A 21,171-nucleotide genomic window follows, 5' to 3' on the forward strand; every position below is an offset into this window, starting at 1 on the left:
AACAACTTTGGCATGTGTGTTAGATTCAAGTTTCTGCTTTTCTCTTTCACCCACATTTTGCAAAGAAATATCATAGCACCTGTATAACAAATCATTCCTGGCTGGTTACTAATGGTGCTTTCCTGCTGCTGTCTAGCCCTGCCTGTGTACCACCTATTCACTCAACAATACTTTGCACGTATTTTTCTGCTGGTGTTGCTGCCACTGCTGCTGCTGCTGCCATCACCGCCATTACTGCCATTGCTGCTGCCAGTAAGTAATGAACTGCCTAAGAATCTCTTAATTCCGAGAAGATATCGTCCGGTTTAGTTTCGTACTTTTAGTTCTCGTTCTGATACAATCGATGCTGTATATTACATTTCAAAAAAACGAGAGGTGATCTGATTGAAACGTACAAATTTCTTGCAGTCACAAGAAACTGCAAATGATGGAATCATGAGCAAAACACACAGTGCTGGCGTAACTCCACGGGTCAGGCAGCAACCGTGGAGGGAATAGATAAGTGACATTTCAGGATGGGACCCTTCCTCAAACTGAAAAAGAGTTGCAACTGAAAATGGCACCTATCCATGCCCTCCATAGAGGTTGCCAGATCCACTGAATTACTCCAACACTTGGATTCACAAGGAACTGCAGATGCTAGTTTACAAAGAAAGACACAAAGTGCTGGTATAACTCAGCGGGTCTGACAGGATCTCTGGAGCACATGGGTAGGTGATGTTTTGGGTCAGGATCCTTCTTCAGACTGATTCTAGTGGGGGGATGGAGAGTAAACCTGGGAGAGAGGAGGGGCTGGTTAAAGCCTGGCAAGGGATAGGTGGACACTGGTGAGGGGGACAAGGTTGATAGGTTGGTTGGACAAAGGCCAGAGATGAAAAGACAACAAGTGTGAGATAAGAATAGATGTGAAGGACATTCTTGCTATTGAGGGCGTGCAGCGTAGGTTTACTAGGTTAATTCCCGGAATGGCGGGACTGTGATATGTTGAAAGACTGGAGCGACTAGGCTTGTATACACTGGAATTTAGAAGGATGACAGGGGATCTTATCGAAACTTATAAGATTATTAAGGGGTTGGACACTTTAGAGGCGGGAAACATGTTCCCAATGTTGGGGGAGTCCAGAACCAGGGGCCACAGTTTAAGAATAAGGGGTAGGCCATTTAGAACGGAGATGAGGAAAAACTTTTTCAGTCAGAGAGTTGTGAATCTGTGGGATTCTCTGCCTCAGAAGGCAGTGGAGGCCAATTCTCTGAATGCATTCAAGAGAGAGCTAGATAGAGCTCTTAAGGATAGTGGAGTCAGGGGGTATGGGGAGAAGGCAGGAACGGGGTACTGATTGAGAATGATCAGGCATGATCACATTGAATGGCGGTGCTGGCTCGAAGGGCCGAATGGCCTACTCCTGCATCTATTGTCTATTGTGAATTGTGAAGCCAGAGAAAGGAATACAGGTACAAGGGGACGGGTGAGGGGAGATGAGAAATGGGTGCAAATCCACTTTGTTTTGGGCTCAAAATTCTTACAGAGCTTGACACATTGGATGCAGGTGTGTTTAAACCAGAGATCACGGCTTCAGAATATCACTATTTAGCTCCACGATGTGGAGAAATTTCTTCACCCAGAGAGCAATGAATCTCTGCAATTCTCCACCCAAGATGCCAGTGAAGACCGGGTCACTGAATTATATCCAAAACGGATATAGGTAGATGTTTGGATATTAAAGGAATTATGGGATATTTGGTTAGTACAGGACATTGGCATTGCGGTAAAAGATCAATCATGATCATAGTAAAAGGTAGGACTACTTGGTAGAACAATACCCCCCAACCTCTCGACTAACACATTGCTTCACTGGGGCTTTTGGCTATCATCTCTTTCCTTCCCTAACACTGACTCTCCAAATCCACCCATCCAGAAGTGTGCAATGGAAAAGATGTGATGCTGATTCATTGGTGGGTTTAATGGCTGTAACTGTAATGTCTTTGGCACAATGACCACATGAAGCAAATCTAACAGTGCACTATGATTTCCCAACCCATATTTATGAAAGCATGCCTAAGATTGCTTATGATGCCTATACTGCCACATGGGCTGCTGCAATGCCATGTGTTGCAGTGAATAGGTTTAGGTTTATTGTTGTCACGTGTACCGAGGTACAGTGAAAAGGTTTGATTTACACGCGATCCAAATAAATCAGATGTACCATACATAAATGCAATCAAGTCAAGGTAGACGCAAAGGGGAAGATCCAGAGTGCAGAATCTATTTCTCAGTGTTGTAACGAGAGTCCAATGTCCACAATGGGGTACAGGTGCTCCTCAACTTATGATGGGGTTACGTTCCGAGAAATCCATCGTAAACCAAAAAAAAATTGTACGTCGAAATGCATTTGATACACCTGATCACGTGGCCAGAAGCAAGCTGCGGCTCGCTACGGTTTGCTGCCATTTGCACCATCGCAAAGTCGAAATATCGCAAGTGGAAGCATCGTTAATCGGGGAGCATCTGTGGAGGTAAATTGGAGAAAAATGCAGCAGGCATCATTTGGCTTCTGTGAAATTGTCCTTAGGCAAATATAAATTCTGCCATCATTTAGCATCTTTGACTTCTCAGTGCATAACATTGTTGACTTTTTAACTTTAACTGATTCATGAAAATGTGGGTCAATTAAAGTAAATCGCTTTCTCCCTCTCATCCCTAAACCCCTGCCCAAGCAGCCTATTGAACCTACGCCTTAATGTTGTTCTCGTTATTTATGCTTTCACTCACATCAATATGATTTTCTTTTTGTCAAATTGCAGGCGATTCTGATCTTCTGGCTTTTCAACTTGATGGTCAAGAGCAGGTCTCACAGAAAAAAAGCGATGACGATGTTGAATGTATCTCAGAAAGGTAAGAGCCAGCAGCATGACAAAGCTGTAGATTGTTTGCATTCATCTCATTAGGGTTTGTGTGACTTTGAAAGTCAGTCATGTCCAGATGATGCCTTCCTGAGGTGTCAAGTGGAGCAACAAGGTGCCTACTGCCACAGATTATAATGGGCAGATTGACATGATATGTTCCATGGTTTGTGATTCATGGCCATAAATGCACTATGCATCATCCAGCATCTTCCATTCGTGAGTAGGATGATCATTTATCCATTGACTGTTGAAGATTTATTGACTGAGAGAAGCCTGGAACTATGACAGTGCAGTCAAGAAGGAGGTAGAACATTGAATAGTACAGCACAGGAACATGCCCTTTGGCCAATAATGACGGTGCCATGCACAATGTCAAGATGAACTCATCTCATCTACCTGCCCATCATCTACATACAGGTCCACCACCGATTTTCCAGCAACTGGAATCCGGACAAAACCCCTTCTCCAGAAGTCTCCTCTAAAATGTGGTGCCTAGGCCGGGTGAGGCGGCCAATGTCGACCTAATCGGGACTTCCGCGCCAAGCAGCGGGTCGAACATCTGCTGTAGCTAACTTCCTTGGTCAATTGCCGGGTAGAATTTGCCGGCTGCGGACAGGGCCATGAAATTCCGACCCAGCCAGAGCCGGCAGATCGGTTAGAGCCGACTTCCGCGTCAACTTTGCAGGCCCCCCCAAGGCCGCGACTTCTGACGGTCCGGCAAAATGGATAATCTAGAAAGGCTCTGGAACCAAGGGTGCTGGAAAACCAGTGGTGGACCTATATAATTAATAAAGAACATGGGGTACTTTCCACCTGCATTGTATCCGTTCCTTGTTCTTTTCACCTGCATACGGGTTTGAATGGCCTGTTTCAACGCTGTATTTTTCAATCAATCAATTAGAATAGCATTGTTAAGTGCACATTGAGGCTACAAAACCACAGATAAACACAAAATACTGGAGTAACTCAGCGGGACGGGCAGCATCTCTGGAGAGAAGGAATGGGTAACGTTTCGGGTCAAGACTCTCCTTCAGACCGATGTCAGGGGAGAGGGAGGTACATAGATAAGGAAGTGTATAGATAAGGAAGTACAAGGTGTGAAAACGGGACAAAGGAAATGGAGATCAAGGAAAATGTAGAATAGATCGTCGTTAGTTGGGAGAAGATAACAACAAAGCAAACTGATAAAATGGAGTTGGAGACAGTAAGACTGGTCAGAGAACGGGGAAAGGCGAGGGATGGAGAGAGAGGGAAAGTAAGGGTTACTTGAAGTTAGAGAAGTCAATGTTCATACTGCTGGGTTGTAAGCTGCCCAAGCGAAATATGAGGTGCTGTTGCTCTAATTTGTGCTGGGCCTCACTCTGACAATGGAGGAGGCCCAGGACAGAAAGGTCAGTGTGGGAATGGGAGGGGGAATTAAAGTGTTTAGCAACCGGGAGATTAGGTAGGTTAAGCCGGACTGAGCGAAACGATTGCCGAACCTGTGCTTGATCTCGCCGATATACACGAGTCCACACCTGGACCAGCGGATACAGTAGATGAGGTTGGAGGAGGTGTAAGTGAACTTCTGCCTTACCTGAAAAGACTGTCGGGGTCCTTGCACAGAGTCGAGGTGGGAGGTATAGAGACAGGCGTTGCATCTCCTGCGGTTGCAGGGGAAAGTACCTGGGGAGGGGATGATTTGGGTGGGAAGGTTTTACTAGTTAGACCAGTTAGACCAGATAGACCAGTTAGCCTAACATCGGTAGTGGGGAAAATGCTAGAGTCAGTTATTAAAGATGTGATAGCATCACATTTGGAAAGTGGTGAAATCATCGGACAAAGTCAGCATGGATTTACCAAAGGCAAATCATGTCTGACGAATCTTATAGAATTTTTCGAGGATGTAACTAGTAGAGTGGATAAGGGAGAACCAGTCGATGTGTTATATCTGGACTTTCAGAAGGCCTTCAACAAGGTCCCACATAGGAGATTGGTGTACAAACTTAAAGCACACGGTATTGAGGGTTCAGTGTTGAGGTGGATAGAAAATTGGTTGGCGGACAGGAAGCAAAGAGTAGGAATAAACGGGTCCTTTTCGGAATGGCAGGCAGTGACTAGTGGGGTACCGCAAGGCTCAGTGCTGGGACCCCAGTTATTTACAGTGTATATTAATGATTTGGACGAGGGAATTGAATGCAACATCTCTAAGTTTGCAGATGACACGAAGCTGGGTGGCAGTGTTAGCTGCGAGGAGGATGCTAGGAGGCTGCAGAGTGACTTGGATAGATTAGGTGAGTGGGCAAATGCATGGCAGATGCAATATAATGTGGATAAATGTGAAGTTATCCACTTTGGCGGCAAGAACAGGAAAGCAGAGTATTACCTGACCGATTGGGAGAAGGGGAGATGCAACGTGACCTGGGTGTCATGGTGCACCAGTCATTGAAAGCAAGCATGCAGGTGCAGCAGGCAGTGAAGAAAGCGAATGGTATGTTGGCATTCATAGCAAGAGGATTTGAGTTTAGGAGCAGGGAGGTTATGCTGCAGTTGTACAGGGCCCTGGTGAGACCGCACCAGGAGTATTGTGTGCAGTTTTGGTCTCCTAACCTGAGGAAAGACGTTCTTGCCTTAGAGGGAGTACAGAGAAGGTTCACCAGATTGATCCCTGGGATGGCGGGACTTTCATATGTGGAAAGACTGGATAGACTGGGCTTGTACTTGCTGGAATTTAGAAGACTGAGGGGGGATCTTATAGAAACATATAAAATTCTTAAGGGGTTGGAGAGGCTAGATGCGGGAAGATTGTTCCCGATGTTGGGGGAGTCCAGAACCAGGGGTCACAGCTTAAGGATAAGGGGGAAGTCTTTTAGGACCAAGATGAGAAAACATTTCTGCACACAGAGGGTGGTGAGTCTGTGGAATTCTCTGCCACAGAAGGTAGTTGAGGCCAGTTCATTGGCTATATTTAAGAGGGAGTTAGATGTGGCCCTTTTTGCTAAAGGGATCAGGGGGTATGGAGAGAAGGCAGGTACAGGCTACTGAGCTGGATGATCAGCCATGATCATATTGAATGGCGATGCAGGCTCGAAGGGCCGAATGGCCTACTCCTGCACCTATTTTCTATGTTTCTAGTGTAAATTAAGGGATTGAATAAAACATTGTGTATTAAGATCTAAATCTAGAAAATAGTATTTGGGTAATAACATATGAATGTTTTCCTGATACCGGAATTGTTTACTGCCTAGTAACCGAGTCGTGAGCTAAGTGATAAAGAGAATGCAACTATGTGAGGCAATTTGAGTGCTATCATTGTACATAATGTTGTGCTTTAATATCCAGAAGTTGCTCAACAAAATAATCTCTGTTGTTTCTAGACAGACCCCTGACCTAGAGTCACTTACTGAGGCCTCTACCAGTACCGTTGCACAACCTCCTGCCATGGGGTATGTAAAAGCAAACCAGTACTCATTCAAAACCTAAGCACTGAAAATACTTGAGTTGATTTGTTTTTTAAGCTTAAGTTTTAAAGGCAATTATGTTCTGACATGTTTATTGTAAATGTGTGTCTTTTCTTGTTGATTTCTTTTCCTACTGTTTTCTCATTCTTCATAAGGTTCAAGTAATGAAAGGTGATTAAAGAGTGTGCCCCATGAAGTATCATCTAAAATTAATCTTTTCAAAATTATATTGCAATTCTCTGAAGGCTCAATTTTGTTTGAATGGAATTTGATTCAATGACCCGTTTTTGTAACAGTGGGTTGCAGATATTCTTTGATAGTTGGGTTTTCCCATCATGAAATTCAGCTAAACTGCACACAGGAGGAACAATTTTAACTGGGCTGTTCATAAAAAAAGCCAAATACGAAAATGATTTGGTGGAATAGTTGCATTATGTGAAGGTTATTACAGTTGGGGAGCACCTTCTAACAGTCACTTCTAACGAATATACCCAATACTTTTACATTAAAACACACTTTGTATAAATATAATCAGATTCCATGTATACGAGACCATTATATCTTAATTTAATTCACGACCTGCAAAAGTTGTCTGGCAACAATTATAGTGTGACTGATTGTCAAAATCAAAATATTGCGTACAGATTGGAGAAAGTGGATTGTAAACTTTTTCTTACTTTTCATAATGAGGGCATCACATTCCCTATATCTTTGTTCCAGTCTTAATTTTGTCCATTTAATTTTAAAGCAGAGGTGGATATGAATCAGTTATTTTTTTAATGCATTTGGAGCAAATCAGATACTGCAAATGCCTGCATGATAAATATTTTGGAGACCATTTTGTATGCAATGTTTCCCTCCCTCTCCCCCCCCCCCCCCCCCTCCAAAAAAAAGAGTAGTAATGGTTTAGAATATTCAGATGTTGATGAAAGAACACACTTCAACACCAATAAAGCTTATTCATTGGTGAATTCATTATTCCCCAAAGTCAATCTTTATACCACAACCAAAACCTGCAAAGTAGATTATCAGATAAACATCCTGTTACTGTTTTTGCAACTTTGTTGTGCAAAGCTTGGACAATAATTTTCTACAAGTTACAACAGTGGCTACATTTCAAAGTTTATTTAATTAAATATAATACATTTTGGCACTTCCAAAGTTTTTAAAAGATGTATAAGTACAAATTGAACTCTCGTTCCCTCTATCAAAATAGTCTAAATTGCACATTTTGAACAGCCCAGAATTACAGTAACTTCAGTGGTATGAGGAAATTGCCTACAATAATTCCTGCAGACATATTTCTTTAATTTATTTATCCTCCGGTGCATTACTTTTAAATTACGAATATGTTTAAATGGGCCATTTATTTTCCTCGTTTTGCATGCCTACTCATGGACGATGTTAGCAAGTTTTTATTGCAGCCAGATACATTTGCAATTATTTTTGCAAGCGTTACCAGAATAGTGTCTCAAGAGTCCTGATTAGCATAGTATTTTGCATTGGTGACAACATAAGCTGCTAATCTTGTAGCTGGATTTCCCCTTTTATAAAAGTTTGTACCAGTTTTCTGACACCCAACAACATTAATGTCATTAGGTAGGCTGAGCAGTCAATGGCATTGATAAATTCTCATAGACCCAAACTAGCAAGACATATTCTAGTCAAGTCAAGTCAATTTTATTTGTATAGCACATTTAAAAACAACCCACGATGACCAAAGTGCTGTACATCTGATTAGGTACTAAGGAAAAAAAATGAAACATACAGTAGCACGCAAACATAACAGCACATACAAAACAGTTCACAGCGCCTCCTCAATGAGCCTCAAACGCTAGGGAGTAGAAATAGGTTTTGAGCCTGGACTTAAAGGAGTCGATGGAGGGGGCAGTTCTGATGGGGAGAGGGATGCTGTTCCACAGTCTAGGAGCTGCAACCGCAAAAGCGCGGTCACCCCTGAGCTTAAGCCTAGACCGCGGGATAGTGAGTAGCCCCAAGTCGGCCGACCTGAGGGACCTGGAGTTAGAGAGGTGGGTTAGAAGATTTTTGATGTAGGGGGGGGGATGTTCATTTAGGGCTTTATATGTGAATAGGAGGAGCTTGAAGTTGATTCTGTACCGTACAGGGAGCCAGTGGAGAGAGGCCAGAATCGGCGTGATGTGGTCCCTTTTACGGGTACCCGTCAGGAGTCTCGCTGCGGCGTTTTGGACCAGTTGCAGGCGGGACAGGGAAGATTGGCTGATCCCAGTGTATAGGGAGTTGCAGTAGTCTAGGCGGGAGGAAATGAAAGCGTGAATGATTTTTTCAGTGTCGTCGAATTGGAGGAAAGGTTTGATTTTAGCAATGGTACGAAGTTGGAAGAAGCTGGATTTTACCACAGCGTTGACTTGCTTGTCAAATTTTAATGCAGAGTCAAATATCACGCCGAGGTTTTTGACATGCGGTTTGACTAGGCAGGATAGGCTTCCAAGACTGCCTGTTATCGATTTGATGGAGTTGGGGGGGGCCGAATAGGATGACCTCAGACTTGCTCTCGTTTAATTGGAGGAAGTTCTTTGCCATCCAACATTTTATGTCCTCAAGGCAGTGTAAGAGGCTATTTAAATTTGACTGGTTGTTGGGTTTCAGGGGGAGGTAAAGCTGAGTGTCATCGGCATAGCAGTGGAAAGAAATGCCGTGCCTTTGAATGATTTGGCCAAGGGGGAGCATGTATAGAGAGAAGAGAATGGGGCCTAGGATGGAGCCTTGTGGAACTCCGCAGGAGAGGCTAGCTGGAGCAGAGGAATAACTGCCTATGTTGATGGCGAAATTCCTATCTTTGAGGTAGGAAACGAACCAGCTCAGGGCAGTGCCATCAATGCCAACTGCGTACCGGAGACTGTCAATAAGGATGGTGTGGTCCACTGTATCGAATGCTGCGCTGAGGTCGAGAAGGAGCAGGATTGCACAGTCGCCGGTGTCGATGGCGAGAAGCAGGTTGTTATGTACCTTCAACAAGGCAGACTCTGTGCTGTGGTGGGCTCTGAAACCTGACTGGAAACTTTCCAGGATGGTGTTTTGGTGTAGGTAGGGCACTAATTGGTTTAGAATTGCCTTTTCAAGGACTTTTGACAGGAATGGCAGTTTGGAAATGGGTCTGTAGTTGCTAGGCAAGGTGGGGTCTAGGTTAGGTTTTTTCAGTAGGACCACCGCGTGCTTGAAACAGGTTGGAACAGTGCCAGTGGCCAGAGAACTGTTGATAATAGAGAGGATGCTGGGACCGGCTATTGCAATGACAACCTTCAGAAGGGCTGTGGGGGCAGGATCAAGGGGGCAGGTTGCAGGTTTCATTTCTATATAAGCAACGTTTGACAGTGAGCCAAATAAAGATTGGAACATGCATTTGTTCACAATGGTAGCTAATTACCAAGAAAATGTTAAAATATAAAGTAAATTGTGTTCCATTATTTTGAAATTCTTTGTTCTTTGTGTTTTCATGTATTTGAGGGATTGTCAAAACAGATATATAGAACTAGTTTATTGAGGAAATGGACACTTGGTATGTCATTCAAAACAAATCTCTTGTATATTATGTATGTTGTGGCGACTCTCAAGGGTCGGGCCAAACCACTACCGACCCCTCGGCACGGGAATGGACCAGTCCAGGGGGGCGGTCCTTTGCTACGTATATAAGGACGAGGTTTTGGGCGCAAAGTCATTCCAGCAGACTTGACCGGTCTGATAACTGAGTAATAATAAAACCGAACGTCCCGAAATACCCGGCTTCTCGCCTTTATTTCGGGCCTCTTCCGACCCGCCACAATGTAATAAAAATGTAAAATTGTTAGAATTTTGATGGTCAGAATAATTCAAAATATCTCATTTGTGAATGGTATGTTTCCAATCCAATAAAGGGGGATAACATATAAAAAATAAAAGAAAAAGCTGCATGTGCTGAAAATCTGAAATAAAAACAACACGTGTTGGAAATACTCAGCTGGTCAGGCATGCACCTGTGGGAAGAGAAGCAGGGTTAAATCTTCGGATTAAATGCCCTTCAGAGAATCAGAACTAAATTTTCAGGTCAAAGACGTGACCACTTCACCTTCAGTCTGTAGCAGAGTCTCGATCCGAAACGTCACCCATTCCTTCTCTCCAGAGATGCTGCCGGTCCCGCTGAGTTACTCCACCATTGTGTGTCCCACTTCACCTTCCTCCAACCGGCCTCTGCTTTCAACAGGCCATTCGCTGTAATTTCCGTCACCTTCAAAGAGATTCTGCCACCAGACACATCTTCCTCACTCTTCCCTTTTTGGTATTTTGCAGTGATCCCGTTCCCTTCACAACTTCCTCTTCCCTTCCCACCAAACACCCCTTCTCCTTGCAACTGAAGGCGATGCATCACGTATTCTTACACCTCTTCCCTTTCCAGCATCCAGGGATCCAGATAGTCTTTCCAGGTGAAGCACCAATTCACTTGCACTTTTTCCAATCGAATGTTCTGCTTTCAGCATTCACAATGTGGTCTCCTCTACAACCACAGATTGGGTGATCGCTTTGCAAAGCACCCGTGTTGAGTCTGCAGTAGCTTTCAGCTGCCTGCGACCCTATCTCTTCATCCGTCCCCCACTTTAACCTTCTGGTCTGTGGCCTTTTGGATTGTTATGATGAGGCCGAACACAAACTTGAGGAACAGCACATTGCAGAATTTCTGTACTCAATATTGAATTCTACCACTTACCACTTCTGCTCACTTAATATCTATATATATCAGTCATCCATCTGTGATATTGGCTTGGCCTGTTTGTTTTTATCTCTATTTTTTCCACACTGGTAATAGTGGATATGTCCATCCTGACCGGTGTGTCTTCTGGGATCCATGTTTACCAGAGGTGCTGGCTGACCCGTTGGGTTACTCCAGCTCTGTGTGTTTGACTCAAGATTCCGGCATCAGCAGTTCCTTGTGTCTGCATGTCTTCTTGCTTTGCATTTCTTGCTCCTATGTTCATTTGTTAATGTTCTCTCTAACTGCTACCATTCACTCATTAACTAGACAATCCTGTTTACACTTTATCTCCATGGTGACCCTGGTTTTTATTCTATCTAAGACAACCCTTCTGTCATCTTCCCTGGAGTTTATCGAGCTTTGTTTATCGAAACAAAGAACTGCAGATGCTGGTTAATACACAAAAAGATATAAAGTGCTAAAGTAACTCCGCAGGTCGGGCAGAATCTCTGGAGAACAAGGATAAGTGACGTTTTGGGTCGGGACCCTTCTTCACACTGCAGATGTGTCCCGACCCTTCAGACTGCTTCTTTTGTCTCCTTACCAGTTGTGACAAAGGGTCTTTAGCCTGAAACATTAGCTCTGTTTCTCTTCTCACAGAATGGGAAAAACACTCTTAGTTCTTCAAATGCAAGCCAAGGGAAGAAAATGTTAGTGATGCAAAACTTTGGTGAGCACTGATTATCATCAGATCTTACAGGGAGTGAGCTTATAGGGAGAGAGGCAAGGAGAAAGTTAAAGTGGAGCTTTAACATTGGTGGAAGGCTAACCTCAATAGGCTGTGAAGGGATCTGGAGAGATAAAGTGAGGACAAATATTTAAGGCAAATCCGTACCAGAGCAATGGGTGATTCTTCGGTGTGGTACATACCCAGAGTAAGAAAAGGTAAAGTAAGCCAATCGACAGAAGAAGAGGTGTTTTTGGCAGTCATGTGCATAGATACGGATAAATCCTTGGGATCTGACCATGTGTATCCTAGGTTGTGGAGAACAAGGGAAGAAATTGCTGGGGTCCTGGCTGTGATGTTTATATCTTCATTAGTCAAGGATGAGGTAGTGGATGACTTTACACTCAGCTATTAAATAGGGATGCCATATTACAAGCAAAACCCTTCAGCTACAGGGGAATATTGTTTCTAATTGAGTGGATGCTACATGGATGGAGGCTGGGCAGGAGACTACCCTGAAGATGAAGGGAAGTCTAGACAGGATGGTGAAGAACCTTGTCCACTGGAAGCATGTTCATCATGCAAGGGGCCAGGCATGTTCATCATTCAAAGAACATGCCTCGTTTAGATAGGGTGAATGGAGGAAAACCTGTTCCTTTAGTGGATTGATCCTTTTGCATCAAGGGCATAGATTTAAAATGTTGGGTGAGAAATCCTCGGAGGACGGAAAGGAAAATTTACTTTTATGTGGAAGGCTGATGTGATCTAGAACTCACTGACTTTTGGTATGGTGGAGACTATCAGAAGATGGGTAGGCACCAGGGAAAGGGGTAGAATAAGACTGGTTGGATTTTATACTCCGTACCGGGATAGACTCAGTAGACCATTTGTGTATCTGTTGCAATTCTATGATTTCATATTCTGCAGAGTGGAGCCTAAATGGCAAAAATACTCTCAATGAATTTTGATATACAAAATGTATTTACATCTCTACCTTCAGCCCTCTCTACTCCCATTCCTCCGGCCCCTCGCTTCCCTCCCCCCTCCCCTGCTCTCCTCCCTCCCCAACTGTTCTGGCCCTCTCTCCACCCCCGCCCCCCCCCCCCACTCCTCCAGCTCTCACCTCATTCCTCTGGCCCCCTCTCCTCACTCCTCCATCCCTCCCTCTGACCCTCCCTCCCCTCAGTCCTCCTGCCCTCTCACTTCCCCCACTCATCCATGGCGCCACAGATCCATGAAGTTATACAGAGGGTGGTGGATGAATGGATGCTAAGGAAGTGAATTTTGATACACATTTACTACGATCTGCATTTATGTGCCATTTCTTGAGACATTGGAGACATTTGTTAAGTAGTGTATTTCTGTTTCGAGCAGTCCTGAAATAACCAATGATGTCCGCGACCCTAATGTGATGGTCACTAACACGGGCCATATCCTCAGCATGCCACAGTTTGGTCTGAGGGACAACTTAATCAAATCTGAGTTGCTGAAACAAGAAGAAAAGTACACCTACATACATGATTACAGGTTAGTTTACACGTTCTGTGAACTGTGCAATCAACATTAAGTTTCATCTATGACAAATCTATAATTTTGCTCTGATGTGCGGTGATGCTTATTGTATTTAGAGAAATAGCAATGAGTCTCTTCAGCCGATTGGGTTTATACAAATTGATTGTGTGCACCCTATCCCCTAAAACATTCAGGAAAAGCGATGTTCCGTGAACCTCAAACAGGATATTAGGAGATTTACCCGCAGGATTTTGAAAATCAATTGGCATATTTACGATGATGCATAAATTGGGGAGGGACATTGGGCATTCCCTTTGATCAGTGATAATTGGGTTTTTGGAACAATAAAAACATAAAACTTGCCTCCGAGCCTTATGCCCCAATCCTTCAAAATGTAGTTTATTTTGCAGGAACTCAGAGCTGGAGATTCCTAGATACATTTTGGACTTCCTTTGCAATATTGGGACACAAACACAGCCTTAGTCTCAGAATTTGCCTTGACCATAAATGTGGATTTCCTAGACTCTCCTGAACATGATCTCTTTTCTAACGAAATGTCATCCATTCCTTCTGTCCAGAGATGCTGCCTGTCCCACTGAGTTACTCCAGCATTTTGTGTCTATCTTCTTTCAGTCCCCATCTACAGAAACCCTGGTCCTATGGACTATTGCCTCTGGTCACCCTGCTGTGGTGCAGTTCGAGTTTTGAATTGCACTGAAGAGGTTAGCAAGTGTGGATGGGGGTGGTGTGGATCGATGTGACATGAGGCAGAAAGAGCCGTGAGGGGAAGGATGTTCCAGGTGGCACAGATCCACAGTATTTATTTTCATTTAGTTTAGCGATACAGCGTGGAAACAGGCCCTTTGGACCACCGAGTTCGTGCTGACCATTGATCACCCGGACACTATTTCTATCCTACACACTGGGGACAATTTACAAAAGTCAATCAACCCACAAACCTGTACATCTTTGGAATGTGGGAAGTAACCAGAGCACCCAGAGAAAACCCACGTGGTCACAGGGAGACCGTACAAACAACATGCCAGTCGTCAAAATCGAATCTGGGTCTGTGGTGCTACAAGGCAGCAACTCTACTGCTGCATCACTGTGCTGCCCTCGGGACAAAGTTCATGGAATCATAGAACATTTGCAGCACATACAGATGCCATTCAATCCATCGTGTCTCTGTAATTTGAAAAAGGACTATTCAAACTAATCGCAGGTTCCATCACCGGTACCGTAATCCTGCAGGTCGCAGCTTTTCAAATGGACATCTGAGTTGGTTTGGATGTTGAAGAAGTGGAGAGCTCGATGTGATGCAGAGCCAAGTATAAAAGGAAAATGCAAAGTAAAAAGAAGGGCGTAGCAGCAGAGTGATATGCACCAAGTCACATTCCTTGTATGTGTACATACTTGGGCAATAAACTTATTCATTCATTGGCAGGGGTGAAAGGGCACCAGGGGAAGGGGTGAAAGAGAGAGAGTTTGAATCACTGAATTAGAGAGAGAGAGAGAGAGAGTGTGGGGCATTGAGTGCAGCCCAGAATCTGATCATCATAATTTTCCAAATATTGTGAAATAGTTTGTAATAACCAGTTTAATCATGTATCTAAAATTGACAGCTTTGGGAAAAAAAACTGATCAATTAATAAATTAGTTGTACTCATAAAATTATCCTGGTTCCAGTGAAACCCATTCACTAAAGAAAGTAGAAAATGTTCATAATTTCCACTTTTTAATCTTTTCCATCATATTTTCAACATTATTTTGTTACTTTCCTGAACCACAGACTCCACCTATCGTACTCTTAGTGCAATTCATCTCATGACCAGTGAGCCACCCAAGTTTGATAGTTACTGAATCACAAAATGATTGCAGCACGGAATTCCAAGGTGGTATATAATGGCACAGCTGGTAAAGCTGCTGCCTCTCAGGGCCAAGGACGCGGGTTTGATCCTGACCTCGGGTGCTGTCTGTGAGGAGTTTGCACGTTCTCCCTGTGACCGCGTGGATTTCCTCCAGGTGCTCCAAGATCATCACGCATCCCAAAGACGTGCGGGTGTGTAATTGGCCTCTGTAAATTGCCCCTAGTGTGTAGGGAGTGGATGGGAAAGTGGGATAACATAGAACTATTGGGTTCGGGTGATTAATGGTGGGCCAAAAGGCCTGTTTCCATCCTATATTTTGAAACTAAATTAAATTAAACTAAGAATGGAAGCATTTAATGCATTGAATCTGTGACAGTTTTTTTTTTAGCAATCATGTTAGCCTTTCTTCTTCAAACCCCTGGAGAGTCTTTCCTTTGAGATACCTATCCAGATACTTATTGAATGCTTCAATTGAATTTGGTCCCAGTACGATCTCAAGCAGAGCATTCCAAACCATGGACACATGCAGGGCAAAATCTTTCCTCGTTATCTTTGGTATTTTTTGCCAATCCATCCTCTGTCCCTTCATTCCTGACCCTTCTCTATCTGTACCCTTCACCGATGGCATAACTAAAGTTGCTCAAACTGGAATCATTTCATTAAACCTTCTCTAGTTTATGTGGCTTCCTCACATTCTTCAGAGCAAAATATAACCTGTATTACTTCTCCTAAGCTTTTATAGTCCATCATTCTACTTCTTTTGTTCAAGATTTTAAATTTATTTTCAGAATATTTGCAGGAACATACAACGTGAACGGCAAGTCTCCACAGCAGGACCTGAAGCCTTGGTTGAGTTATGATGCTGAACCACCTGATGTCTACTGTGTTGGGTATGAGAATGACCACATTGATTCATGCGACTGTTAGTTAGATGTTCCAGTACTTTGACTTCCTTTAATTACTCTGAAACTATTTGCCGTAGTGCCTTTAATTATTCTGAAACTATTTGCCGTAGTAATAAAATTAGCATCAGACAGTAAATTACAATTGTGTCCCAAAATGGGAGTAACAGTGTTACTCGCTCAGCCTGGAAAGGAGGGACGAAGAGGAACTTTCGTACTGCTAAATGTATTTTTCAACGCCCTAAAAGAAGATTAAACAAATGCACTGCACATACATAACTAGTTTCAAATAGAACTCTAGATCAGAAACATTGTGGGTGAAATGTTTGTCATCCCAACAGGCATTCCAATAGTAGTTTAGTTTATTGTCACGTGTACCAAGGTACAGTGAAAAGCTTTTGTTGCGTGCTAACCATTCAGCGGAAAGGCATTACATGATTACAATCAAGCCATCCACAGTGTACAGGTACACGGTAAAGTGAATAACATTTAGTGCAAGATAAAGTCCAGTAGAGTCCAATTAAAGATGGTCCAAGGTCTCCAATGAGGTAGATAGTAGGTCAGGACCACACTGTAGTTATCGATAGAATGGTTCAGTTGCCTGATAACAGCTGGGAAGAAACTGTCCCTGAATCTGCAGGTGTGCATTTTCACACTTTTGTACCTCTTGCCTGATGGCAGAGGGGAGAAAAGGGAGTGGCTAGGGTAAGACCCATCCTTGATTATGTTGGTGGCCTTGCAAGGCGTGAAGTGTAAATAAGAAGGTAGGTTGATGTGTGTGATAGTCTGGGCTCTGTCTGCAATTTCTTCCGGTCTTGGATGGAGCTGTTCCCAAATCATGTTGAGATGCATCCCCATAATATGCTTTCGATGGTGTAGAGCGTAACAGACAATTTTTGCTGTGTATCTCTACTGCAAACGTCAGAGCAATCTAGGGTTTCAGCTGCAGTTATAGCTTTGTACTTTTCCACAATAGAAAACGTGCCGGCTGGGATCAGCTATGCCTGGCGACTAGAGATGTTGCAGGCCAGTATTTGTGGCCTGGTTTCTGATTGCCAAAGAAAGTAAATGGCTGGGAGGAGGGAGGTGATTTTCATTAAGAAATGTTGGAGCAGGAAGGATACAAGAGTGTGTTGTCTACAAAGAGGATCATTGTGAGGGATAGAAACATAGAAGACATAGAAAAATAGGTGCAGGAGTAGGCCATTCAGCCCTCTGAGCCAGCACTGCCATTCAATATGATCATGGCTGATCATCTAAAATCAGTACCCCGTTCCTGCTTTTTTCCCATATCCCTTGATTCCTTTAGCCCCAAGAGCAAAACCTAACTCTCTCTTAAAACCATCCAGTGAATTGGCCTCCACTGCCTTCTGTAGCAGAGAATTCCACAGATTCACAACTCTCTGGATGAAAAAGGGTTTCCTCATCACAGTCCTAAATGGCCTACCCCTTATTCTTAAACTGTGACCCCTGATTCTGGACTCCCCCAACATTGGCAACATTTTTCCTGCATCTAGCCTGTCCAATCCTTTAAGAATTTTATATGTTTCTATCAGAACCCCCCTCATTCCTAAATTCCAGTGAATACAAGCCCAGTCGACCCATTCTTTCTCAGTTCCGCCATCCCAGGAATTTACCTGGTGAACCCACACAAGAGACAGGGAGTGCAGCGTGGGGTCACCATGTTATGCAATAATGTCCTTCGCCAAATTAGGAGACCAAAATTGCACTCCAGGTGCGGTCTCACCATGGCCCTGTACAAATGCAGTAGGACCTTCTTGCTCCTAAACTCAAATTCTCTCACAATGAAGGCCAACATGCCATTAGCTTTCTTCACTGCCTGCTCTACCTGCTTGCTTTCTTTCAGTGACTGATGTACAAGCACACCCAGGTCTCATTGCACCACCCTTTTCCTAATCTGACACCATTCAGATAATAATCTGCCTTCCTGTTCTTGCCACCAAAGTGGATAACCTCACATTTATCCACATAATACTGCATCTGCCATGCATCTGCCCACTCACCTAACCTATCCAAGTCACCCTGCAGCCACGTAGCATCCTCCTCGCAGCTCACACTGCCACCCAGCTTTGTGTCATCCGCAAACTTGGAGATGTTACATTTAATTCCCACATCTAAATCGTCAATATATATTGTAAATAACTGGGGTCCCAGCACTGAGCCTTGAGGCACCCCCCTAGTCACTACCTGCCATTTTGAAAAGGACTCGTTAATTCCTACTCTTTGCTTCCTGTCTGCCAACCAGTTCTCTATCCATGTCAATACCCTGCTCCCAATACCATGTGCTCTAATTTTACACACTAATCTCTTGTGTGGGACCTTGTCAAAGGCTTTTTGAAAGTCAAGATACACCACATCCACTGGCTCTCCCTTATCTATTCTACTTGTTACATCCTCAAAAAATTCCAGAAGATTAGTCAAGCATGATTTCCCCTTCATAAATCCATGCTGACTTTGATCAATCCTGTCACTGCTTTCCAAATGCGCTGCTATTACATCTTTAATAATCGACTCCAGCATCTTCCCCACTACTGATGTCAGGCTAACTGGTCTATAATTCCCTGTTTTCTCTCTCCCTCCTTTCCTAAAAAGTGGAGTTACATTAGCTAATCTCCAGTCCACAGGAACTGATCCAGAGTCTATAGAACATTGGAAAATGATCACCAATGCATCTACGATTTCTAGGGCCCCCTCCTTGAGTACTCCTGGATGCAGGCCATTGGGTCCTGGGGATTTATCTGCCTTCAGTCCCAACAGTTTACCGAACACCATTTCCTGACTAATGTGGATTCCCTTCAGTTCCTCCCTCCCATTAGATCCTTGGTCCCCTAGTTTTTTTGGGAGATTCTTTGTGTCTTCCTTGGTGAAGACAGAACCAAAGTACTCGTTTAACTGTTCTGCCATTTCCTTGTTTCCCATTATAAATTCACCTGTCTCTGATTGTAAGGGACTGACATTTGCCTTCACTAATCTTTTCCTTTTCACATATCTAAAGAAGCTTTTACAGTCAGTTTTTATATTCCCTGCAAGCTTTCTTTCATGCTCTTTTTTTCCCCCCTCTTAATTAAACTTTGCCCTTCAGTGTTGAATTCTAAATTTTTCTCAGTCCCAGTTTGCTCTTCCTCTGGCTGATTTATTTGCTTCTTCCTTGGATTTAACACTATCCTTTTAATTACCTTGTTAGCCACAGTTGAGCCGACTTCCCCGTTTTTTTTCGCTAGAAAGGGATGAACAATCTTTGGAGTTCATCTATGCGATCTTTAAATCTTTGCCATTGCATCTCCACCGTCAACCGTTTAAGTATTATTTGTCAGTCTATTCTAGCCAATTCCCGTCTCATACCTTCAAAGTCTCTTGTCTTTATGTTCAGGACCCTAGTCTCTGAATTAACCGTGTCACTCTCCATCCTAATGCAGAATTCCACCATATTATGGTCACTGTTGCCCAAGGGGCTTTGCACAAGAAGATTGCTATCTAATCCTTCCTCATTATATGTAGGTATATGTAGGTATGTAGGTTAATTGGCTGGGTAAATGTAAAAATTGTCCCTAGTGGGTGTAGGATAGTGTTAATGTGCGGGGATCGCTGGGCGGCACGGACTTGATGGGCCGAAAAGGCCTGTTTCCGGCTGGATATATATGATATGATATGATATGATTACACAATACCCAGTCGAGGATGGCCTGCCCTCTAGTCAGTTCCTCTACATATTGGCTTAAAAAAACATCCCGTATACATTCCAGGAAATCCTCCTCCTCAGGTTGGCCCAATCTATATGTAGATATGAAGATGGATCAGCGATGAGTAAAATTGGGTGGAGAAGGCGATTGGGGCCATCTATGAGGTCATGGCTAAATTGAGTCTGATGATTTTAGAAGATTGCAGAGTGGAATATTGGGACAATTTTTAAAGACGTGCAATAATTCAAGATAAATTCAAGCAGAAGATGTCAGAAACATGATGCTGCTCAATGTTTCTAGCGTTTTCTGCTTTAATTGCAGCTTTTCAGCATCAGCAATTTTTGTACGATTTTCATTGATGTACGATGATTTGGATTACACTGCATCTTTGCCATTGGAGAGCTGCGAGGAAAGATGGAAAAATTACTTTCAGAAAAGGCACAATGGGCAAACTGCTTTTTGATAGCCCTTTGAATTAAAAGCTGATGGACCATTAATGAGGAGAACAGTGGAATTTTGGATACAACAGGATTTTTTTCCTTTATGTTAAGTACACCTGCCATAGGATTTTCAAGAGTGGAATAAAAATTGCAGATAAATATAGCGAAATATATATATATATATATATACATTTGTTTGTAGTGTCTTCATGCAAGAAGCTGCCAAAATGTCTAAAACTTTTCACTTAAGTTGGTTAAAGTTTATACCATGTGCAGTTGAATTGATTTAGCTTTAGGTCTAAAATGGTGCTGCTTTTTAATCAATGTATAAACATCATATGGAAATTGAGGGCCTGGGCAATAGAGAAAGGTTGGGGAGGCTCGGACTTTATTCCTTTGGGCACAGGAAGCTGAGGGGTAATCTTACAGAGGTGTATAAAATCATGAGGGGAAATAGATAGGGTGAATGCATAGAGTCTTTTACCTAAGGCAGGGGAATCAAGAACCAGAGGATATAGGTTTACGATGAGAGGGGAAAGATTTAATAGCAACCTGAAGGGTAACCTTTTCACTCGGTGGTGGGTATCGGGGCAAACTGCCAGAGGAGGTAGTTGCGGCAGGTACAATAACATTTAAAAGACACTTGGACAGGTACATGGCTTTCGAAGGAAATGGGTCAATAGACAATAGGTGCAGGTGTAGGCCATTCAATGTGAGCCAGCACAGCCATTCAATGGGATCATGGCTGATCATTCGCAATCATTACCCTGTTCCTGCCTTCTCCCCATACCCCCTGACTCCGCTATCATTAAGAGATGGGTCAAACTCGGGGAAATGGGGCTAGCTTAGGTGAGGTATCTTGGTCGGCAGGGTTAAGTTGGGCCAGTTTCTGTGCTCTATGACTCTATGCCTGGTGAGACTTGGCTATCTCAGTTATTACCTGACTAATTCATTGGAACCATTTGAGAATGA

The 21,171-nt window shown here is 43.3% G+C and overlaps 1 protein-coding gene across 4 annotated transcripts in view; it reads left to right on the forward strand.

Moving 5' to 3' along the window:
- The window catches only part of inpp5b (inositol polyphosphate-5-phosphatase B), a 135,468-nt gene that overhangs the window by 80,187 nt on the left and 34,110 nt on the right, over positions 1 to 21,171 (forward strand). For 3 of the 4 annotated variants that reach the window (XM_078422966.1, XM_078422963.1, XM_078422965.1), the window contains 4 exons: positions 2,803 to 2,893; positions 6,261 to 6,329; positions 13,151 to 13,303; positions 15,945 to 16,046. In XM_078422966.1, the coding sequence (XP_078279092.1) occupies positions 2,803 to 2,893; positions 6,261 to 6,329; positions 13,151 to 13,303; positions 15,945 to 16,046 (415 nt within the window). Of the gene's footprint in view, positions 1 to 136; positions 253 to 2,802; positions 2,894 to 6,260; positions 6,330 to 13,150; positions 13,304 to 15,944; positions 16,047 to 21,171 lie in introns of all 4 variants that reach the window. The other variant, XM_078422964.1, reaches the window with a different exon arrangement.

This window comes from Rhinoraja longicauda, chromosome 27 (assembly GCF_053455715.1).
Source record: "Rhinoraja longicauda isolate Sanriku21f chromosome 27, sRhiLon1.1, whole genome shotgun sequence".
Lineage (NCBI taxonomy): Eukaryota > Metazoa > Chordata > Chondrichthyes > Rajiformes > Arhynchobatidae > Rhinoraja > Rhinoraja longicauda.